Raw genomic sequence first — 20,729 nt, 5'->3', positions numbered from 1 at the left:
GGCCATAAATGAAACTTGGAAATATTAAACAATTGAATATGAAATGGACGATGCAATTATGGAGCACACCTTTTGAATTCATTTATTGGACTGTCAAAGTTTTGGACGGTGGAAAAAATTGTCAAACACATGCATGAGAATTATTTTTTCAAACTATGCGGCAATCTTGTGCATATTGCGGCTCACAAATATACCTATATATATGCATGTATGTTTTGCATATTTTGTGTGCAAAAACTTGAGAGAACATCAAGTGTAGAGTGTCAAGCCAATTGTAATCTTGTGAGTTTTAATAAAATTCTCTAGTTGCAGGCCGTGGACGTAGGATTTACACCGAATCCGAACCACGTAAAATCCTTGTGTTCTTTATTGCTTTATTTTCTCGTTTCGTTTGTGAGTGTGTGATAGTGTTTCCGCTGCGTGTACCCTGTCTCAATTCCTAACATTCATAGCCAAGGTTCAGTGGTTGAAGCTAGGTTCAATTATTAAAGTTTCAAGGTAGAATTGGAGGCCAGGACTTGCACATGCAAGCTTTGGGATCTTTCTGGAATCCCTTGTGTTCATGCAAATGCTACCATTAACTATATCCATTAGACAGCTGATGGATATATTAATGAATGCTTCTCAAAAGACAGGTTTATTAAATGTTACCAAAGTAACATAATGTCTGTCAATGGGAGCAATTTATGGGAACAAACTCCCTTCCAAAAGTCTTTGCCACCAATAGCTAGAAGAATGCCAGGAAGACCTGCCACCAAAAGGAGAAGGCATTCAAGTGAAAAAGAGACCAAGTTTGCTACTGCAAGAGTTAAAGTATCCAGAACTGTGAGGTGTTGTAATTGCTTTGAATTTGGACATAACAAACAAAGTTGCACAAGTGAAACAAATCCAAGAGTTCCACATGCACCCAAAAAACTTAGTAGGCCAAAAAAATCAAAAGCAACATGAAAGTGCAACAACTGAAACTCCAATCAATCAAAATGTAGATCCCAATCAAACATCTGGTTCTAGGAGAAAGACTAGAAGGAGGAGTACAAAAACCAGTAATGAGCCAAATCAACCAACTGCTCAAAGGAGAAAAATAAATAGTAGAAAGGGTGGAGGTAGAGCTGGAGGTAAAGGGAAAAAATGTGTGGATGAGGGACAAGTTCAGATTGAGGGACAAAAACTTGTTGGTGAAGGGAAAAACCAGGATGAAGAGCAAAACCAAGAAAATGGACAAGAAAAGGTTGATGAGGGTATGGCCAGTCAAGTTATAGATGAAGTTGGTGAAGGAAAATCTAAGTCACGAAAGCTGAGTGAAATTCTTGATGATGTTGAGGATGGTATAAATGAAATTCTTAGAGATATTCAAGAGGAAGAACCTGAGTTTCTTGAAGGTAATGCAGATGAAGTTATACCTAAGAAAATCCAATTGAATGAAGAAGATGTAGCCATGCTACTAGAGTTAGGATACAACATTGGTGAAATTGAAGGGAGTAAAGGGATAGCAATTCCATTAGATGAAATGACACCTGTTGAACTGGTAATTAATCTCCTATTTATTCTACTTAAATTCAATTTTATTCTATTTGTCCCATATTGTAATTACATGTCATATATTGCCTTAATAGGAATTACAATATCAAGAAGGGCATCCGGATGATGTTGAGGTGTTTGCTGATGATGAAGTTGATGATGTACAAGTGGATGATGTACAAGTTGATGATGTTGAGGTGTTTGCTGATGATGAAGGTGATGATGAGGGAGTGGTTGCAGCTGATAATCATGTAGTGGATGAGGTACAAGTGGAAGCAGGGATTGAAGCTGCTGTTGAGGGGGTGGAGGATAGAGTCAATAACTTGCCAAACCTGTCTACCAAACCTATGCATAGGAAAAGGAAACCTTCTGAGAGGATATTGAAGCTAAAGTTGAAGAAGACTGTGTATGACAAAGATGGTAGTGGTTCCAGTGCTACCAAACCTGTCAAGTTGGATTAGTTGGGTAGTGATTATGAAAAGGGGTGAAGTGGGATGTTAATCACTGGCATATGATGCCTTCTTTTTGTATATCTTTTTTTATTCCTGGTTTTTGCAGCAAACATCCAGTTGTCATATGTGTTGCCTTGATAGGGTTGTTTGATAGGGTTTTTGGCATAATTGGATGATTGCTACATGAAACATTATATGAAACATTATGTAATGCACGCCCCTTTTCTATGAAATATGGTTTATGGTACTATTATTCGATTATAGCATCTTACAATAGGTTTGGTTAATTGCATCTTAGGTGTAGATTATAACATCTGACATTTGGTTTTTATGCTTTATAGCATCATACTTTGGTATGGATTAAAACATCTTAATTTTGTATCAATTATATCATTTGAATTGCCCTATCTCATGACATTATTCAATGCCTAAACTGCCCTCTATTGATATTATTCAATGCATATTATTCAATGCCTAAATTGGGTTACCATTTACAACTTTGCACATACCAAATTAGAAAAACTACAACAAGGATTACCATTACATTATCATTGCCTGAATTACAGTGATTCCAGTTCAAAACACAACTGCATTATATTACCAACCACATTGCAAAAGTACAATACTTAAATAACAGGTTGGATGTCACCGGATGACCGGCTCCAAACCTGCTAAATGGCGTTTTTGACAAAAAGAGCCCAAATGTTGGGCATTAACGCACCAAAATTCGTCGCGGGGACTAAACCGAACAAATTTTGAAAACTTAAGGACTTTTAAGTCAAAAGCCCTATCTGTAAAACGAAAAATCTATCTCATTCTCAAATACAACCCATATTTTTATACACATGAACCTTGCGTGTATACCGTTATTTACTTTTATGAATTATATTATATATTTTAGATATTGTATGGTCATAATATTTTTTGATCAATAAATCAATGCATAAAGTTAAGCTACATGACAATTATATTACGTGTTATATTTGATATTTGGACCATTGACTCATAGTTGACATAGTAAATAAAATATCCCCTATTTTAGCATAAATAGAAAGGGTCCTCCTATTCGCACGAAACGAGTCGTGTAATTGTTTTGGCATTTGTGCCTAAAGTTTGAAAACTGACAATCTGTCACAACCGCTTTATATATGAAAATGTTATTATATAATTTCTCATTAATCCCTTTATTATTACACAATGTTCATATTTCATCCTATACTTTTTCGACTTTTAAAAATTCACTATATTAATCTATTCTATTAGAAATATACTCATATGTGTATGATAATATTTAAAAATATATACATAATTTTTAACCTATAATATTAGTCTAATTCATTTGTAAACTCAATCAACATTTAAAAATTAGTTTTTAAAAACTCAATTAGTATTTAAAATTAATTAGTGTTTAAATTAGTATTTAGAGTTGGTGTTTAAAAACTCAAGTAGTGTTTAAAATTAACATTTACAAACTCAATTAACGTATTAGAACTCAGTTGGCGTTTAAAAACTCAATTAGTGTTAATTAGAAAATAACACTTTCATAAGTTTAAAATTATACAAATATTGAAGGATCATAAACCGTTATTAAATTAGTGTTTTTTTCTAACATGGGAAATCCATCGGCATTTCGTTTTTTTTAATATGTATATAAATAAAAAAGAAAGCTATAAATAAAATGGGAAAATACAAATCTAGCAATTTTTGTTAATTATTTATCAAAAAATAGCCAAAAAAAATAATACTTAGCCAAAAATAGCCCTTAAAAACGTAGTCAACTTTTGGTTGACTACGGTCAACGTTGTTGACTATTATTTTATGCCTTAAAGTAGTGTTTCGTGCTAATAGGCTACTGTTTCACGGGCTCGTTTACTTTTTCGTGGCCCATTAGCCCAAAGTATATAATGAAATTTTTTTCAGATTAGGTCATTTTTCCTATTGTTTTCTTTGGTTTGGCTACTTTTTTGCCTCAATGGGACACCCGAAGAACAACCAGGTTTGTCTACTTTTCATCAAAATTTTACCATGTTTGTGATTAGGAGTAGGTTTTGTATATGTGGTTAAATTCTTTTTGAAAAAAATCGAAAAAAAATATATAAAACTGTAGGTTTCATACTAAACCTACGGTGTACAAGTGTCGATGATTAGACTTCAAGTTTGTTGCACAACAAGTGTGTTGGTCAACAACTTTTGTGACTTGGAAAGCAGTAGTCGATTTGATTCCCCTTGCCCTAACCATCCAAGAACAATTTTCTACCAAACAAACCACCTCGAACCTCTCTTTGCTCGATCTGGTAGTCTTATACTGCTTACCTTGTTCCATGCATTGTCTTCCAATTGCAAGCTTGAGCAACTCTTTGTCATAAAAAATGTCTAGAACCTTAATCTCTTCATTTATATCCAGCCTCTGACATGGAATGTTCACATCATCGTTTACAGGACACGAAGGCAATGGGGGCATACCATGAAACATGTTATCTGAATAAATAAGTTTAGGTTCATCATCAAATTCTTCTCCGTTAGAATCACTCTCTAGGACGGATATATCCAACTTATCATAATCTGCAAACTCGCCATATCCTTTTAGTTCACCATAATTGGAACATATTAAGTAAAAGGTTTAAAATAAAATTTTGAAAAACAAAAGGTAAATTTTGAAAGATAAATAAAAGCATGAGGACAACATTTGAAAATTAAAATGACATTATATTCGGGATATATATATATATATATATATATATATATATATATATATATATATTGGGTGCTCCTATATACACGAATAAAATCGTGTAATTGATATGCGGTCTAATTTGTTTGATCTAAACCAGGAACCGGATAGGCACAGTACGTACTCGTTCCGAGAACCTCCAATGTTCAACTCAACTTTTAATCAGGAACAATCGATGCATAACTCGTACTTCAACCAAGAACAAGTAATGTATAATTCAGATCCACTTATGAATGAAATTCCGTATGAATTTCATCCATATGTCACAAACATACAAAACGTGAGGGGAGATGGAAATTGTGGATTTCGTGCAATAGCTGCGTGTCTCGGTTATAGTGAAGATAATTGGCGTCAAATCCGCTTAGATTTACAAAATGAGTTGTTAGCACACCTATCTGAGTACGCACAGATTTTTGATTACGATTTAAACACCATACATCACTCATTGAATTTCAATGGATCACATTTCGCACCAAAAGATCGTTGGTTGATTATGACGGTCACTAGCTTTCTCATTGCTAACAAGTATAGTGTAATAGTTATTTTTCTAAGCAAAGATAGTCCATCAACATGTTTTCCACTATGGCTTGGTCCCCAAGACATCTCAACTCATAGAGTTGTTGTTGTTGCTCTTGTTAGAGGTGATCATTATGTGAAGGTTGATTTACATGGAGCATATCTAATGCCTACTATTTTGCCACTTTGGCGTCACAACAGATCATTACGGTCTGCTGGATGGGAAACTGTTTATGCTGCTCGCCTGAATTCATACATTTCTCCATTTGCAACACACAGTAATTGTAACAATTCTACAGTTATAATATCTGATAATTAATAAAATCAAGTTTATGTTTTGTTGTTTATAATTATTAAGATCTCTATAAATAAAAAAAATTGTTTTTTTTTAATTTAGCAAACATATACGGAGTCTAATTGAAAATTTACGTCACAAATTCCATAGTTATTTGGCTTTAGCTACGGAATTTCATGTTTTTGCTATGAAATTTTTCCGTATCTAAATCAAAAAATTTTTGTAGTGTATATAGAAAACAATACATATTTTCTAATTATATATTTTTAATAGAGATGCGTATTGGACGGTTTGGTTTGGTTATTGGCCACGGTGAACCTTATTGTTATCAATAAGAACAATCATGAGATTATAGGTTAACAATAATTACATAAAAAAAATAATTTTAACAAACCATGTAAATCTATATTAAATTTATTGTTTACATATAATTAAATATATAAGATTATTGACTCGGTTTCCTTGTAAAACAAAAGTATGAGGACAAAATTTGACTTGATTATGTTTTTATGCAATTCCTTAAAAGGTAAATTTTGAAAGATAAATAAAAGTATGAGGACAAAATTTGAAAACATAATTGGAACATATTAAGTAAAAGGTTTAAAATAAAATTTTGAAAAACAAAAGGTAAATTTTGAAAGATAAATAAAAGCATGAGGACCCTCTTTGAAAATTAAAATACCATTATATTCGGGATTTATATACATGAAATTTGATTGATGGAAGACTGCTTTGCAATAATTATTCGTGCATATAGATATTTATTCGTGTCTTTAAAATTACCCAATAGAAATTAGCATAGTTTTTATTAAGAAACAAAATTAGCATATTTCTTTTTCAAAAAAAAAAATCATATATAATCATTAATCATGAAATAAACAATATAACACTAAATAACGAAATACTTCTTTCCAAAATCTAATAAACTTCATGGTAATTTGTAGAGAGCCAACTTGTTAATTTATTTAAACTTTGGAGTTATACGACTACTAAATATATCATTTAGAATGAATTATTTAATTACTTTTTGGAATATTCCAGCCTCGCTTGCTATTATTTTTGTTTTGTTTGTTGTTATATAGCATAATCCAAGTCATGCCTCAATTTTATATATATATATATATATATATATATATATATATATATATATATATATATATATATATTAGTTTATAACCCGTGGGAACCACGAGTTATAAAATTAATTAAACTTTCATAATAAAAAATTATAATTATTAATCAATTATTTTAAATAAATTATTAATTAAGAGATATATCAAAATTTTAAAGTTATTATAACTTTAAATTTAACATATAATTAGAAAATATAAATTTGAATTTTGAAATGAGCTGTCTGATATATATCTATATGACACATGCCATAATAATAACGAGGAGTTGTATTAGAGTGACACTTGACAAAAGAAGATTAATACTATATATATATATATATATATATATATATATATATATATATATATATATATATATATATATATATATATATCAACATGCATAAGAAAAACCCACATGAAAGAACAAACCCATAGACCATATCACACGATGGGGTTGGAGAGCGGACAGAACAAGGCGGCCAATCCAGATGAGCAATCTCCGTCGTTGTCACAACCATCGGAATTCAGCTTCCTCCTCTTCCACCACCGTCAACTGTTCAGGCAAACTCCTAAGATGGTTATCATCTTTGCGACAGTAGCGATTTCATGCTTGGTTTTATATCATCACTCTCCCATCACCTTACCACTTTCTGGCAACTACAACCCCTTGGCTGACAGCGAACACATTGAAAATTCAGTAAGCATATAATCCACTCGATTCTTCTTAATTTTTTTTCTTCCCTTTCTTGAGTTTATATGAAGCTCAATTTAGATATACGATCCTTTCCTTTGACCCGGAATTTATTGCTGAACCGGTATATATCGTAAATTCGTAATCTGATATAACCTTAATTAGTATTTTAAGAATCTTGTTTATATAATCAAAGTGAAGATAAGTGGATGATAGAAGTCCAATTTAACGGAGTTGACCGATAAATAAAGCTATGATTTTTGAAATGGGAAATTGAGAAGGGTGGAAAACAATATTTTTTACTACAATTTCTTTTTATTTTTTTCTTAAAGTAGATGATGTTATATGGATATTTATTTATTCTTACACCGTATAGGACGTTATCAAATAAGACGACTATGATCGTTTTATTCGTTTAATAGTCATTATATACATATAGTAATTTCTTTCCTCTGAATTAAAAAAAAATGTTTAAAATGAATCGAAGACCAGTGATTGACTTCTTTCACAATGTCTGAAGGTGCCAACTGCCAACTGTCAAGAATCATATGTTGTTTTTGTATGAATAAGACAAAATTGCAAAATGGTCCCTGTCGTATGTAAATTTTTGGGGTTTTAGTCGAAACCCCGAGTTTTTTCGATTTATGGTCTTTTTGGTGTGGTTTGTATGTGAAAATAGTCCCTCCGAAAATTGAAATGAGTATAATACATTTGGGGTATTTATTTTTCATTTTTCTTAAAATTTAATATTTATTTATTTATTTTAACAATTAAAAAAATAATAGAGGACCCACCTCTCTCTCTCTCTCTTGGACTTTGTAAAAGTCAACCTTCCCCATTGAAGAGGTGCAGGAAATTCTTTCTCTCTGAACCAGATTGGAGGTACGCTGGAAGAATGAAAGAGACTGAAATGGGTGTTTATTCTTGAGCTAAGTCGTTGCTGCCATAAACCACCTTTCCCTCATCATTGTTGGACCAAAAACCACTACCACCTCACTTCTCCCCCTTTCCTCTTGTTGAATTTTGTCAAGAACCGAAGAGGGAACCGAGAGTGGCCAAGAAACTGCCACCCTTGACCACCCACTGCCACCGAGAACCGAGAACCACTAGAAGTCGCCGCCAGCATCCACCATCGTGTTCCCTTGGGCTGCCAACGCAAACCACATCCACCCATTACCATTGCTGTTGCCGGAAACATCCTTCATGACCCCTCCTCTCATCACCAACTCATAACTCGCTGGATACTGCCGCCGCTCATCACTACAGTCCAGCCACCACCTTCTTCACTGCAGTCCAGCCGCCACCCAGATCCTTTGAAGGTTGAACCATGAATTTGATCAACGAAACAATGTTCCAGGGATACAGGACCATCAATCTGATATTAATTATGTAACAATGGGAGTACCAAACTAAAATCGGGAATAACACCAGATGAGGATTATGATATAGAAGAATCTAATTAGGGTTGGAGAACACATACAAATTAACAATCAGAGTACCAAACTCGTCACTGCAGTCCAGCCACCACCTTCGTCTGGTCATCTTCTTCTCTCTTCTTCTTTTGTCTTCCCCCAGTAGAATCTGCCCCTAAATCCCCACATTCACCCCTGTTTTGACTCCTAATCCCTCTTCAGAAAACAATTTAAAGATAAAATTGAATAATTATACTACCAAGAACAGCAACAGATTACTTAAAGGTACAAACTCTGCCAGAGAGAGAGATATAGAGAGAGAGGCATATGAACGAGGTTTGGGTCGACGGTGGGTTTACACAGGAGAGAGAGAGAGAGAGAGAGAGAGAGAGAGAGAGAGAGAGAGAGAGATGGGCCCCAAATTAGGTAATTATTTTATTTTTCATTTAAATTAAATAGAAAAAGCATAAAAAAATATATCAGAAGGGCATAATAGTCTTTTCAGTTTACTGAGGGACTAAAAACGCAAAGAAACTAGCTCAAAAGGACCACCAATCCAAAAAAGTCGTGGTTTGGACTAAAACCCCAAAAATTTGCATACCACAGGAACCATTTTTGCAATTTTGTCTATGAATAATAATAAAAGATACTACATATATATCTTACATTAACCAGATAATAACCACTCATTGTATTTGGTTTATTATTTTTCATGACATTCAATAGAACGTATTGCTAAATTTATTTTATCACGTTTCATATACTTTTTATTTTGTGTATTTGTTGTTGTAGTTGATTTTCTCAAATATGTGATTTACATAATTTTGACATCATCAACTTTGTCTATACTAGCTAAATAGCTAGCTGGTAACCAGTATTGGCCCTAAACACATTTTGTGTGTGCGACTGCACAAGGCCACCTGTCGGTAGGGGGTCTGAAATTTTAATTCGTCGATAAACCGTCATCATCTATCGTTAATTCGTCACCAGCCGTCTTACTGTGTCGCTAATCTATCACTATTTGTCCTTATCCATTGCTAATCCGAAAATTTCACGGCCCATTTTAGTTTTCGCACAATGCCTTCAAAATCAACGGATCGACTATTGGTAGCTGAAAAGTTAGCCGATAGCTAATAAACTAGTTGATAATTGAAAAGTTAGTTATTAGTTGAAAGCTTAACTAATACAAAAAATAATAGTTAATAAAAACTAGCTGGGAATACAAAATGACATAAATAGGTATTTATAAGAATAATTCATTATTGTAAAAAAATTTGTAATATATTTTATTAAATTAAAATAAAATATCAAATAACTGTAAGTCTGTAACCTTTGTTGGTAATTGGATTTTCTATTTAATTATAACTTGTAACAAATTTTAAAATTACGTTAATCATATAATTTTTTTCAATCGCATTTGATTAACATATGTTTTTGTATACAATGTGTAAACCATACTTAAAATATTATCAAACTAATTATATTCTATTAACAAACAAGTTCTTGGTCTTTTGTGACAGACATAATTTGTTTCTTCAAGAATGTATGAAAAAAATGGAGATATTAAATTTTATATTTGTAATAATGTTGACAAGTTTGACAAAAATAGAATGAATAATAAGTTTACTTTTAATAAACACCACTCTGTTTTTTCCCAAATAAAAGTAGCAATAATAGACGAGAAAGGGTAATCTCTTTAATATTTATCAACGGACCCAAATTACTATAATTCAAATTTCAAACTTCAAAAATTAATCAAAAATATTAATTTTATAATAAAACTGATAGATGTTTTCGTGCTAACTTTATGGACATCTATATCTTGTGTATGTCATACTATCACAATAGAGTATATACCTATACTATTATCCGACTTAATTTAGATGTAAACATTCTTTATTCGTCTTAATTTGGAAACTAACAGCGACGGGTTCTCTGCCCCTGCGGGGATGGAGCGACAGAAGTTTTGAGAATTCAAAAGAAGGTCACGACGAGACGAGCCGTTTATCATTACGATAGGTGTCAAGTGGAAATACAGTGATGTATGCAGCTGAGGCATCCTAACAGACCGGTAGACTTGAACCTTGTTCCTCCATGACCCGATCATACCAATTCTATTTAGGCAACATTGTCATAATATATTTAACACAAAGTATTAAGTATTTAATATATATTAATTATTTATACCTATGGAATCATAATCGCAACTACTACAACTCTCGTTAATATTATTTATTCTAAATAAGCTTTTATTTTTAGACGTTTATTTATTGTAACTCCTTAAATTCATATTAATTTTTTATACAAATATTATAAGTCCATAATATTTTCTCATAAAACATGTACGCAATATATAAATATTATTTATATAACTTGTATCGCATACAAAGGATTCATGACTATTCTATTCGAGGATTTAATTATTTGATAAAACAAATATTTATAATTTAAAATCTCTAAAATGCCTAAGCCAAATTTGCGGACGTTAAATAGATGGATGATATTTTAGATATATTAACAATGACATTTAGATTTTTAAAAATGACATATATATATATATATATATATATATATATATATATATATTTGATGTTTAAAAAAGGAATATATGATATTTTGATATTTAAGCTTGATATATATATATATATATATATATATATATATATATATATATATATATATATATTGATGTTTAAGAAGATATATATATGATATTTTAAAATTTATAAAAGTTTAATATGATATTTTAAAATTAAGTTGGACAAATATGATATTTTGATGTATAAAAATGACATATATTAAGTTAAATAACATTTATATTTTAAGATTTAGCTCATTCTTCTAAGAAAATATATATATATATATATATATATATATATATATATATATATATATATATATATATATATATATATATATATATATATATGGGGCTAGGTAATTTTGTTTCTTACATTTATTGTGTGTTAGAATGCACCAATAGGAATTTAATAAATTAAATAATTATTTAATTAAATAAATATAGATATTAAATTATTTCCATAATTATATGTATATTAAATTATATCCATATTTATAATTCTCTTTTTATGGAAACTAATTAAATCCGTCATTAATATCAACAATAACATTCTTTCAGAATGAATTCGAATGTAAGTTTTATATATGAGTTCGTATTTTGTTTCAGGACTCATTCACTTAAAATACAATAAAGTTGTATGGAATATGAAGAACGAGAGTGTATTCTACTAGAATATACTCTTATTCTGCTGGAATCCTCTTTTATTCTTCTAGATATGAATTCATTCTGAATAAATATTATTGTTAACATTAATGATAAATTTAATTAGTTTCCATAAAAATGAGTTATAAGTATGGATAACATTTAATATATATATAAATATTACTAAATTCTCATTGGTGTATTCTAGCCCACAATAGATATGAGAAACATTTGAACCTACCTCTCTCTCTCTCTCTATATATATATATATATATATATATATATATATATATATATATATATATAATTTATTACAAGTATAGATCAATATAGACATAATTTTATATATAATATGAAAATGTTATTTTTAAAATTAAAGCAGGGTATATACTCCAAGTATAATACACAATTAATACATAAGTTAGTTATAATATACACACATAACTAACTTCTTAACCCTTGGATCGTTACGTCGATAGATATGATAAGATGATACTTTTGTAACTTTTATCAAACTATTATCCAATATCAAGCAAAACTCTTACTATCATAGCATAATTGGGTTTTTGCATTTTCTTTTAAACGTGTGGCATATCTTCTAAATCCAGGCACAATTGAAACAATTTCAAATTGCACGTTTGATCAATGCTAATTCCATACCACTCGACTTTCATTAGCAATTTCACTATCATTATCCATTTTTTATGCTCATAATCATTTATGAACATATATGCATCACTAAACATTTGTTAATATACATTTTAATATGTTTATTTATGTTCAATTTAAGAGAAATATCGATATGTAGAAACTTCATAACCGACTTTCATCGATCCAGATGTATTTAATTGATTATATTTTCTTTTCAGTTTATTAGAATTTTTATTTACCAACATACGTTTATTTGGTTCTATATTGAACCTATTATATATATATATATATATATATATATATATATATATATATATATATATATATGAGAGAGAGAGAGAGATTCACACTAAATTGGAGAATATAGAGAAATAAGATCCTAAGATGTGCACAAGCAATGCTACCATGGAAAATATAAATTGTTTTCTCTGATAAACCATTTTGTAAATAATAACATGTATCGCATATTCGCATTGATTATATTATTTACAAAATCACTTTTATATTTAATATGTTTGTAAGAACCATTTCTAGGTACCAAATAAATAGAACATTCACAGTATTTTAGGAACTATAATGAAACATGCATGATCTGCCGGACAATAAATTGAGCCAAAGTAGCTCTTATATAGTTTTTTTTTTTTTTTTTTTTTTTTTTGTATTTGTATATGCTTATGTAAAAATGTTTATTGTTTAATTAATATATTTGTTTGATGATTATTTATATATCATATTTCAACTCTTTTTCCTTATATTGTTCTTTTTTTGTATTTTTAAAATTGTTGATTAGGTTAACCAATAATTAAACTCATAGGTTAGCTTGTGTGTGATGGTTAGCCAAAATATCAGTGTGGTATTAGAATTGTTCTACATGGAAAACAATTGTCGTGTACGAATCACTTTTCTATAAGAAAGGATTTGATTTTTGTACATTCTTAATTAAGAAATTTAGGCTTCATTGTATTATAAAATATGTCTATAGTTTATCTAACAGTTGTATAACATAGTCTTCTACTGCCTTTTCACTTGTCCAATTTGATTTTTAAAAACAATAATTAATCATTATAATGTTAACCAATAAACCGTACGTTAGGTGCATTGTGCAATGTAAAAAAAAGTAAATATTATATTGTTATTAGAAGAGGGGTTAAATGTCAATCTTCAAAGCCTGATATGTTATTATACAAATGGGGTTAATAGTCGATTTCCAAAAACCTCAAATATACTAAATTTGAATAGGATATCAAAATCTTTTGTTTGATGATTTTTAGTTCTAACTCGATCTTGTCTTTAATTTTTACTTAATAGGGTATAAATCTGGATGAGTTGAAAAGCATATTAGAAAATGCAACTATGGGTACAAATACAGTGATAATTACGACTATGAATGATGCATGGGCTGAGCCAGACTCCATGTTTGATCTTTTTTTGGAAAGTTTTAGAATCGGGAATCAAACTAAAAGGTTTTTGAAACACATAGTCGTTGTAACTTTAGATCAAAAAGCATATGCCCGTTGCTTGAAGTTACATTCTCATTGTTATAATCTTAGCACCAAAGGCATGGACTTTTCAGGCGAGGCGTATTTCATGGCAGCTGATTATTTAAAGATGATGTGGAGACGAATCGATTTTCTGCGCACAGTTCTTGATTTGGGATATAGCTTCTTGTTCACGGTACTAACTACTTCCTCTTAGTTCTTTCATATGCTTCAAATATCACTAGATTGACTTATTTAAGTCAAAATCCCAGTTTTTAAAAATAAAAAAAATGTAATTTTGTCTAAATTTGGTAAGGATTAACTTTGACATTTTCTGTATCCAGGATGCAGACATAATGTGGTTTAGGGACCCATTTCCACAATTTCATGAGGATGTTGATTTCCAAATTGCTTGTGATTATTTCAATGGAAACCCTTATGACTTGAACAACCTACCAAATGGAGGTTTTAACTATGTGAAGTCAAACAAGAAGACAATTCAATTTTACAAGTTTTGGTACAACTCAAGGTTGACTTACCCAAGCCTTCATGATCAAGATGTGTTCAACAAGATCAAGTTCAACCCATTCATTAAGAACGTTGGATTACAAATTCGGTTCCTTGATACTGCCTACTTTGGTGGTTTTTGTCAGCCAAGCAAAGATCTAAACAGAGTGTGCACAATGCACGCAAATTGTTGTGTTGGTTTAGAAAACAAGGTTAATGACCTCGGGATCATGCTTGGTGATTGGCGAAAGTATACATGGTCGCTCAAGAATCAAACAACACATGAGTATGTAGGTTTATGGACAGTTCCTCAACTTTGCAGGTATTGTTCCATCCTTTCCACTCGTTTTAATTACCCCTGAAGAATAGTTATGTTATGCTATGGATTTACTATAGTTAATGTAGATTATAATTCCATTATTGTCATCAGGGGTTCATTTCATCGTCCTCGTACCCCACCCAAGAAATACGGCAAAGGAAGAAAGAATTGATTGTCCATTTAATATGTTTCAATTCCAAGAAGATTTGGGATGCAAACATATGCAAGGGATTTTTTTTTGACAAATTGTGCAGAATATGGTACAAGTGTACAACCAAGAATCTAGCTGATAAAGTGAAGGTTGATTTTTTAGTTTCTTTAGACTTTAACTTAGTTTGTTGTAAATTCATATGCTTTTTCTTTCCAATATGTTTGTTTCAAATGTTTTGGAGTAATCAATCACTAGCTAAATGGCAACAGTTGGTAGGACAATGAAAAATTATCAAACCAAAATCAAGTTGATAAGTTTTAATTCAAGAAAGTGGATTCAACATTATGGTTATGTTTGACAAATCTCTTCCTTAAGTTTAACTTTAAGAATCACTAAGAACTATAATGCCAACATCTCCTCGTTGGAGATGACTATTATGATTGGCTATTACCAAATCTCTTCTTAAAGGTCTATTAACCTTAACAATCAGTAGACATTTTTATGTTAACATCTCCTCGTTAGAGATATATCGGACAGTAAAATATTTCATACACACCAACAAACATCAAGCAAGCTATGCACATAATGACTCTCAATCCTGATCAGAATTGGTAATTGGACTCCGAGGCTACCAATCACATGTCAAACAATACATGTAATATTTCTCGTTATTTAAATAATGGTAGACAAAACAACATAGTCGTTGACAAAGGTTTTCAAATCAAAATTCATGGCACTAGTCACGTGTAACAACGTAAATTTTCAGAGCAAAATTTTCAAATTTTAAAACACATTTTTCTCAATTCAAACATCTCAAAAGTGTTATAGTATCAAATCATCCAACACATATCCCAAAAACTGAATATATAACAAATCCAGGACCCTCTCAAAACATGACTCAAATCTCTAACGTGTGTACAATCAAGCCGGCGCCTTCCCATAATCCTGAGAAGTACCTGAAACACATAACACATAATGTGACAACCCGGAATTTCTATTTTGTACAAACCATTCACTTCAATAAAAGTTAGTCTAGTTTCTGCTAACTTTTAAGCTGTTTGGTGTCAGTTTGAGTGTTCTAAAGCCTAATACTTCAAGCGGTAATTAGAGGAAGTATACTTGAGAGTCATTTGTGCAACATTTAAATCCTAAAACTCCAAGAGTTTAGAGTTTACGGCCCAAAAATGGTGTTAGGGCCGTAAACCCTAAGAGTATATATATGGCACTTAGCCATTTTACTCACTTTTTCCATTTTCAAGCCTAGAAACTCATTCTCTCTCAAGTATCATCCAAGTTTTCTTCTTGATCTTCAACTTTGTAAGTGTTTCCTTCCTTGATTAGTTGATATCTTCCTTTATCTAGTGATCTTACATGATTTCATCCATGAAATCATTCCTTTTTCATAGATCTTCAAGTGTTCTTCATTTCACAAAGAACACATACTAGTGTTCTTGGGCCGTGAACTCCCTTACAAGCTCTTATATTGTAAGTATTCTTACCTTAGCTTGTTATAATACTAGATTCACTTTTTAAACTACTAGAAAACACCAAGAATCACAAGTCCATAAGGTGTTTACGGCCAAGACATGTTCTTGAGCCGTAAACCCTAATGAAGGGGGCATAGTGAACCCTAGTCCCTTCCTTAGCCTTGGATGGAAGCCTAGATCACTTCCTTGAAGGGTTTAGGACCTTAAACATCAAAAAGATTAAGAACACATAGGAGTTTACGGCCAAGATGACACCTTGGGCCGTAAACTCTAAAAGGTGGTGCTATTGTGCCACAATGACTTCCTAAGGCTTGGACTTAACCATAAGATGCTACATCATGACTTGTAAGACCTTTAAACACAAAATGGTATATATTACCATGAGTTTACGGCCGTAAACTCATGGGGAAATGACCATGGGCCGTAAACTCATGAGTTGTTACCATTTGGGCCATAAACTCCTTTAAAAGGCCCTACACCCCTTAGATGCAACCCTATGGTATTCCTAGCACTTGAATCAAAGTGTTATCCATGTATTAGGGTGTCTTTACTTGATTAATTAGTTGTTAATTAACTAATTGGATACATATATGTGTTATTATATGTTAATTAGGATCCGTGTGTGTGTTCAAGTCTTCACTTGACACTTAGCATCCTATAACATCCGTTCATCCAAACCACTCACTACAGGTGAGTTCATACCCCCTTAATCAACCTTTTAAATGATTTTAAATGCTTTTATGGGGGGATACAAGTTGAACTATTATAGCTATTATATCAATCACATGTGATTAATAACTACCAAACAAGTGAAATTCTTACTTTTCAAACTGTGTTATCAAACAAACTACTTCAAACTGTTTTGCAAACTGTTTTACATGTTAAATACTTTTATTAAACTCTTTTAAACTTATATTTTGTTAAATGTGTATCTATATAGATATAGTTATATAAGTAGGATTGAAAGGACTTAGGACTGATAGCTCACCTTACCTCATGTTCCTTGTTTGGTTGTGGACTTAGGGTATCAGTTGTTTGTCTGAAGGTCGTTTGAATCCTAGTTATATATTATGTATATGTATATAGATATAAAAGTTCCTTCTTTCAATTCAATACCTTTGGGTAGCAAAGGTATACAAACATGTTCATACATACAAACAACATTACTAGTAAACTATAATAGGTATAGTTTAGGAAGTTACTAATACTATTACTAGAACAATGAAACATACAATGAGTCAGTTCATACATGAGTCAGAACATACTATTATGAGAAACAGAGAGAACATACATACATACTAGACAGAGAGAGAACATACAATACAACTAGTACATACTATAAATTATACAAGAGAACATACTATTATGAGAAATAGAGAGAACATACATACATACTATACAGAGAGAACATACTATTATGAGAAATAGAGAGAACATACAGTACCACTACACCTTGCTGCTCGCTACAGTGGGACTTGCAAGTCTACGTGTGCCAAATGTCATTTCTTCCGACGTCTTTCATCGTCGTGTTTTTAGTCGGTAGTATGGTACAGACATATCACATGGTACTTTAAATAACAATTGGTTTAAGGTAGTTAGTACAGCAGTAGTTACTTAATACAACACTACAGTACTATTTTATTTCCCCATTGCATTCACTTTGTGATCTTCACACAATGAACAGTAATGTAAAAACTATATTTTTGGTTAATGATAGTTAGATTTGGGAAATACATACTCTTACAAGAGACATACATACAAACATTTGATACCTTGGTAGAAGGCTACTTTTAGTAGAAAACATAGGGTTTTCTAGGAGATACAAACATTTACAAACATTTACAAACTTATACATCAAGTACTTACAAACACCTTCATACAAACAATGACACTAAAATACTTATGATCTCACCAGCTTTAAAGCTGATAAACTCTTTCAAAATAACTTGTATTCTCAGGTCACTAGTAGACAGGTACCGGTGCCAGGTATTGAGAAGATGGAGCTTGTTCCAGACTCATCTTTTATTTTGATTTACATTTTTGGTGTCTGATAGACTTCACAGAACACACTTGTATTAAATTATATTATTAGTGCAATGGATGATGTTGCTGCTTGTTTACTACTATTCATTGTTGTGATACTATACATGACGTCCTCCACCCCCGAACGTTTCCGCCGTTCTGGTTTTGGGGTGTGATAGATTGGTATCAGAGCATTGTTTATAGTAAATCGAGTATATCAACCCATAAAAGATATACACACTATAAACACAGCGGAATTTAAAAATACTCTGACAAAGAGTTTATACTTTTAAATAATAAAATATTTAACCAAGTATACCTACCTGCATTCATGCTAAAATCAGTGTCGCTAGGACAGAACAAAAGTATTACGATTGTTGGGCAGCACAAGTAGACTTAGAGACATATAGTCAAATCTGGGAAGATATAGCCTGATCAACTATATTATCCGAGGAGTGACTAGCATGTGCCTAAGAGTGGTTGTGAGGTTGCAGCAAGTCTAAAAACTTACCAACAATACCACAACGAAAACCTTAGAACAAAACATAAACTTAAACTACTATAGGAGCATTTTGTGTTACTATAATTTACTTATGTGCAAACTAAAAAGGCCTTATAACTACCTAATTAGTACTTTTATTTAGTTATTTCTTATACCCCTTTTTCTCGCGTAGATAACATGGCTGGATTCCATCCCCACGACGACTTGTACTTCCCTAACCAAGGTAATGGAGGAGGGTTTGAAGCAGAGCCAGAAAATGATCACCCAATCCCTGTGGATGATCACCAGGCTGAAGGCTTTGCAGATGGTTCTGACTCCGAGCCTGAAGTTGAGAACCTACCCCAGGTGGCTCCTGTCCCAAATCCTAACCCTCGTCCGGCTTTTCAAGTCCCGACGCCTCCGTGGGTAGAAAGCTTGGAAACATGGAGCCAAGAGCAGGATCAGCCCATGCCATTCAATGGAGACCAAAGCTTTTATGACCTGGGCGAAGGAGGCTCAGCAGACAGAGTCTTGCCAATAATGGTCCGCAGAGTTGCCCGGAACGACATTCAGGGCAGGACAACACTCCATCGAATCACAGAAGTTGACGCCAATGCGAGAATGCATACCATCTGTACCATTCGTCTGGAAGATGCTCGTGAGAGATCTAGGGGAGACCATGAGGCCCTGCAACAAGATCTAGCTGAAACTCGAGCTGAAGTCATAGAGCTCCGAGTACGCCAAAGGGTGTACGAAAGGCACCTACTTGATATGGAGCGTCAGCTGGCTGAACTAAGGGTTCACCCAAGGGATAACTATCACCAGTAGGAGATATTCTACCTTTATTTCCTTCGTTGAAAGAATAGTCTTCCTATCTATGCTCTAAGTATCACTTTTCTAAGTAACTATCCCTGTACTTTAAGTACTTATAGTTAGGCCTTTATGCAGTCAAAACTTTTCTACTTCGGATATGATGTAAGACCTACTCCAAGGTCATTTTTCCCAAACGTATTACATCATAAATATCAATGATATTGACAGTCGGCTAATTTCTGTGCCAATCCTTGTTCAAATACTTTCGTTCTGCTATCATTAGAATCCTATCTAAACACTCACTTCGTCAAATTATTGAGCTATGGTGAATTAGCTCAAGGATTACTTCCAATTCTTGTCAAAGGTTGGATCCGGTTATCCACCAACCAATTATAGTCTAGTTCAAAATAGCAATTGTCTAGTAAACATTCTACGAACTTACTTCAACTCTTTTCCAGTACTGCATCATAGGGATGTAGGTCAAACCATCGAAAACAGTTTAACAAAACAAAAACTTTACATTTACATGAATGAGTAGAATACATCTAGGGTCGACCATAATCACTCACAAACTCCTTTTCTTGTCAAATAGCAGAATCATGTCGTCATCCAGAGGTAATCATCCGAACGACAAAACCCCGATCCTTCATATAGACGCTGCCACCTTCCAAGCAGCGGTAACAGCTGTCGTAGCAGCTGTCCTTGCACACCTTAACACTAGTAACGAAAGCGAGGCTGTAAAAGGTGTCGACAGTTCAAATTATTGTAACCACCCGGGAAATCAACAAATGATAACTGTTACGAGCACCCAAAGCCGCAAAGCAGAGGGTAAGAAACGAAGGTGTCAAGCCTACAAGGAGCGCAAAC

General features: G+C 32.3%; 2 protein-coding genes across 2 annotated transcripts; both read left to right on the top strand.

The window, feature by feature from the left end:
* The first annotated feature begins 4,909 nt into the window (after positions 1-4,909).
* On the top strand, positions 4,910-5,634 carry LOC145112138 (uncharacterized). The gene is made up of 2 exons (XM_079048347.1): positions 4,910-5,495; positions 5,615-5,634. Exons 1-2 carry the CDS (start codon positions 4,910-4,912, stop codon positions 5,632-5,634), a joined length of 606 nt encoding a protein of 201 aa, XP_078904473.1.
* A 1,405-nt stretch (positions 5,635-7,039) lies between these two features.
* On the top strand, positions 7,040-15,421 carry LOC145115595 (uncharacterized protein At4g15970-like). Its single transcript, XM_079051915.1, has 4 exons — positions 7,040-7,324; positions 13,913-14,278; positions 14,427-14,911; positions 15,020-15,421. Exons 1-4 carry the CDS (start codon positions 7,043-7,045, stop codon positions 15,078-15,080), a joined length of 1,194 nt encoding a protein of 397 aa, XP_078908041.1. The 5' UTR covers positions 7,040-7,042; the 3' UTR covers positions 15,081-15,421.
* Positions 15,422-20,729: the final 5,308 nt, after the last annotated feature.

Source organism: Lactuca virosa, chromosome 5 (genome assembly GCF_052849685.1).
Source record: "Lactuca virosa cultivar CGN04683 chromosome 5, Lactuca_virosa_CGN04683_v6, whole genome shotgun sequence".
NCBI lineage: Eukaryota > Viridiplantae > Streptophyta > Magnoliopsida > Asterales > Asteraceae > Lactuca > Lactuca virosa.
This window is presented reverse-complemented; position numbering and strand designations above follow the sequence as displayed.

What these genes read in the sequence shown, in the direction of transcription:
- LOC145112138 (XM_079048347.1), top strand. Translation starts at nt 4,910, where the DNA reads ATGTATAATTCAGATCCACTTATGAATGAAATTCCGTATGAATTTCAT. An exon ending in TTCTCCATTTGCAACACACA is followed by an intron (nt 5,496 to 5,614) that starts GTAATTGTAACA and finishes TTTTTAATTTAG; the next exon opens with CAAACATATACGGAGTCTAA.
- LOC145115595 (XM_079051915.1), top strand. Translation starts at nt 7,043, where the DNA reads ATGAAAGAACAAACCCATAGACCATATCACACGATGGGGTTGGAGAGC. An exon ending in GATATAGCTTCTTGTTCACG is followed by an intron (nt 14,279 to 14,426) that starts GTACTAACTACT and finishes TTCTGTATCCAG; the next exon opens with GATGCAGACATAATGTGGTT. An exon ending in ACAGTTCCTCAACTTTGCAG is followed by an intron (nt 14,912 to 15,019) that starts GTATTGTTCCAT and finishes TATTGTCATCAG; the next exon opens with GGGTTCATTTCATCGTCCTC.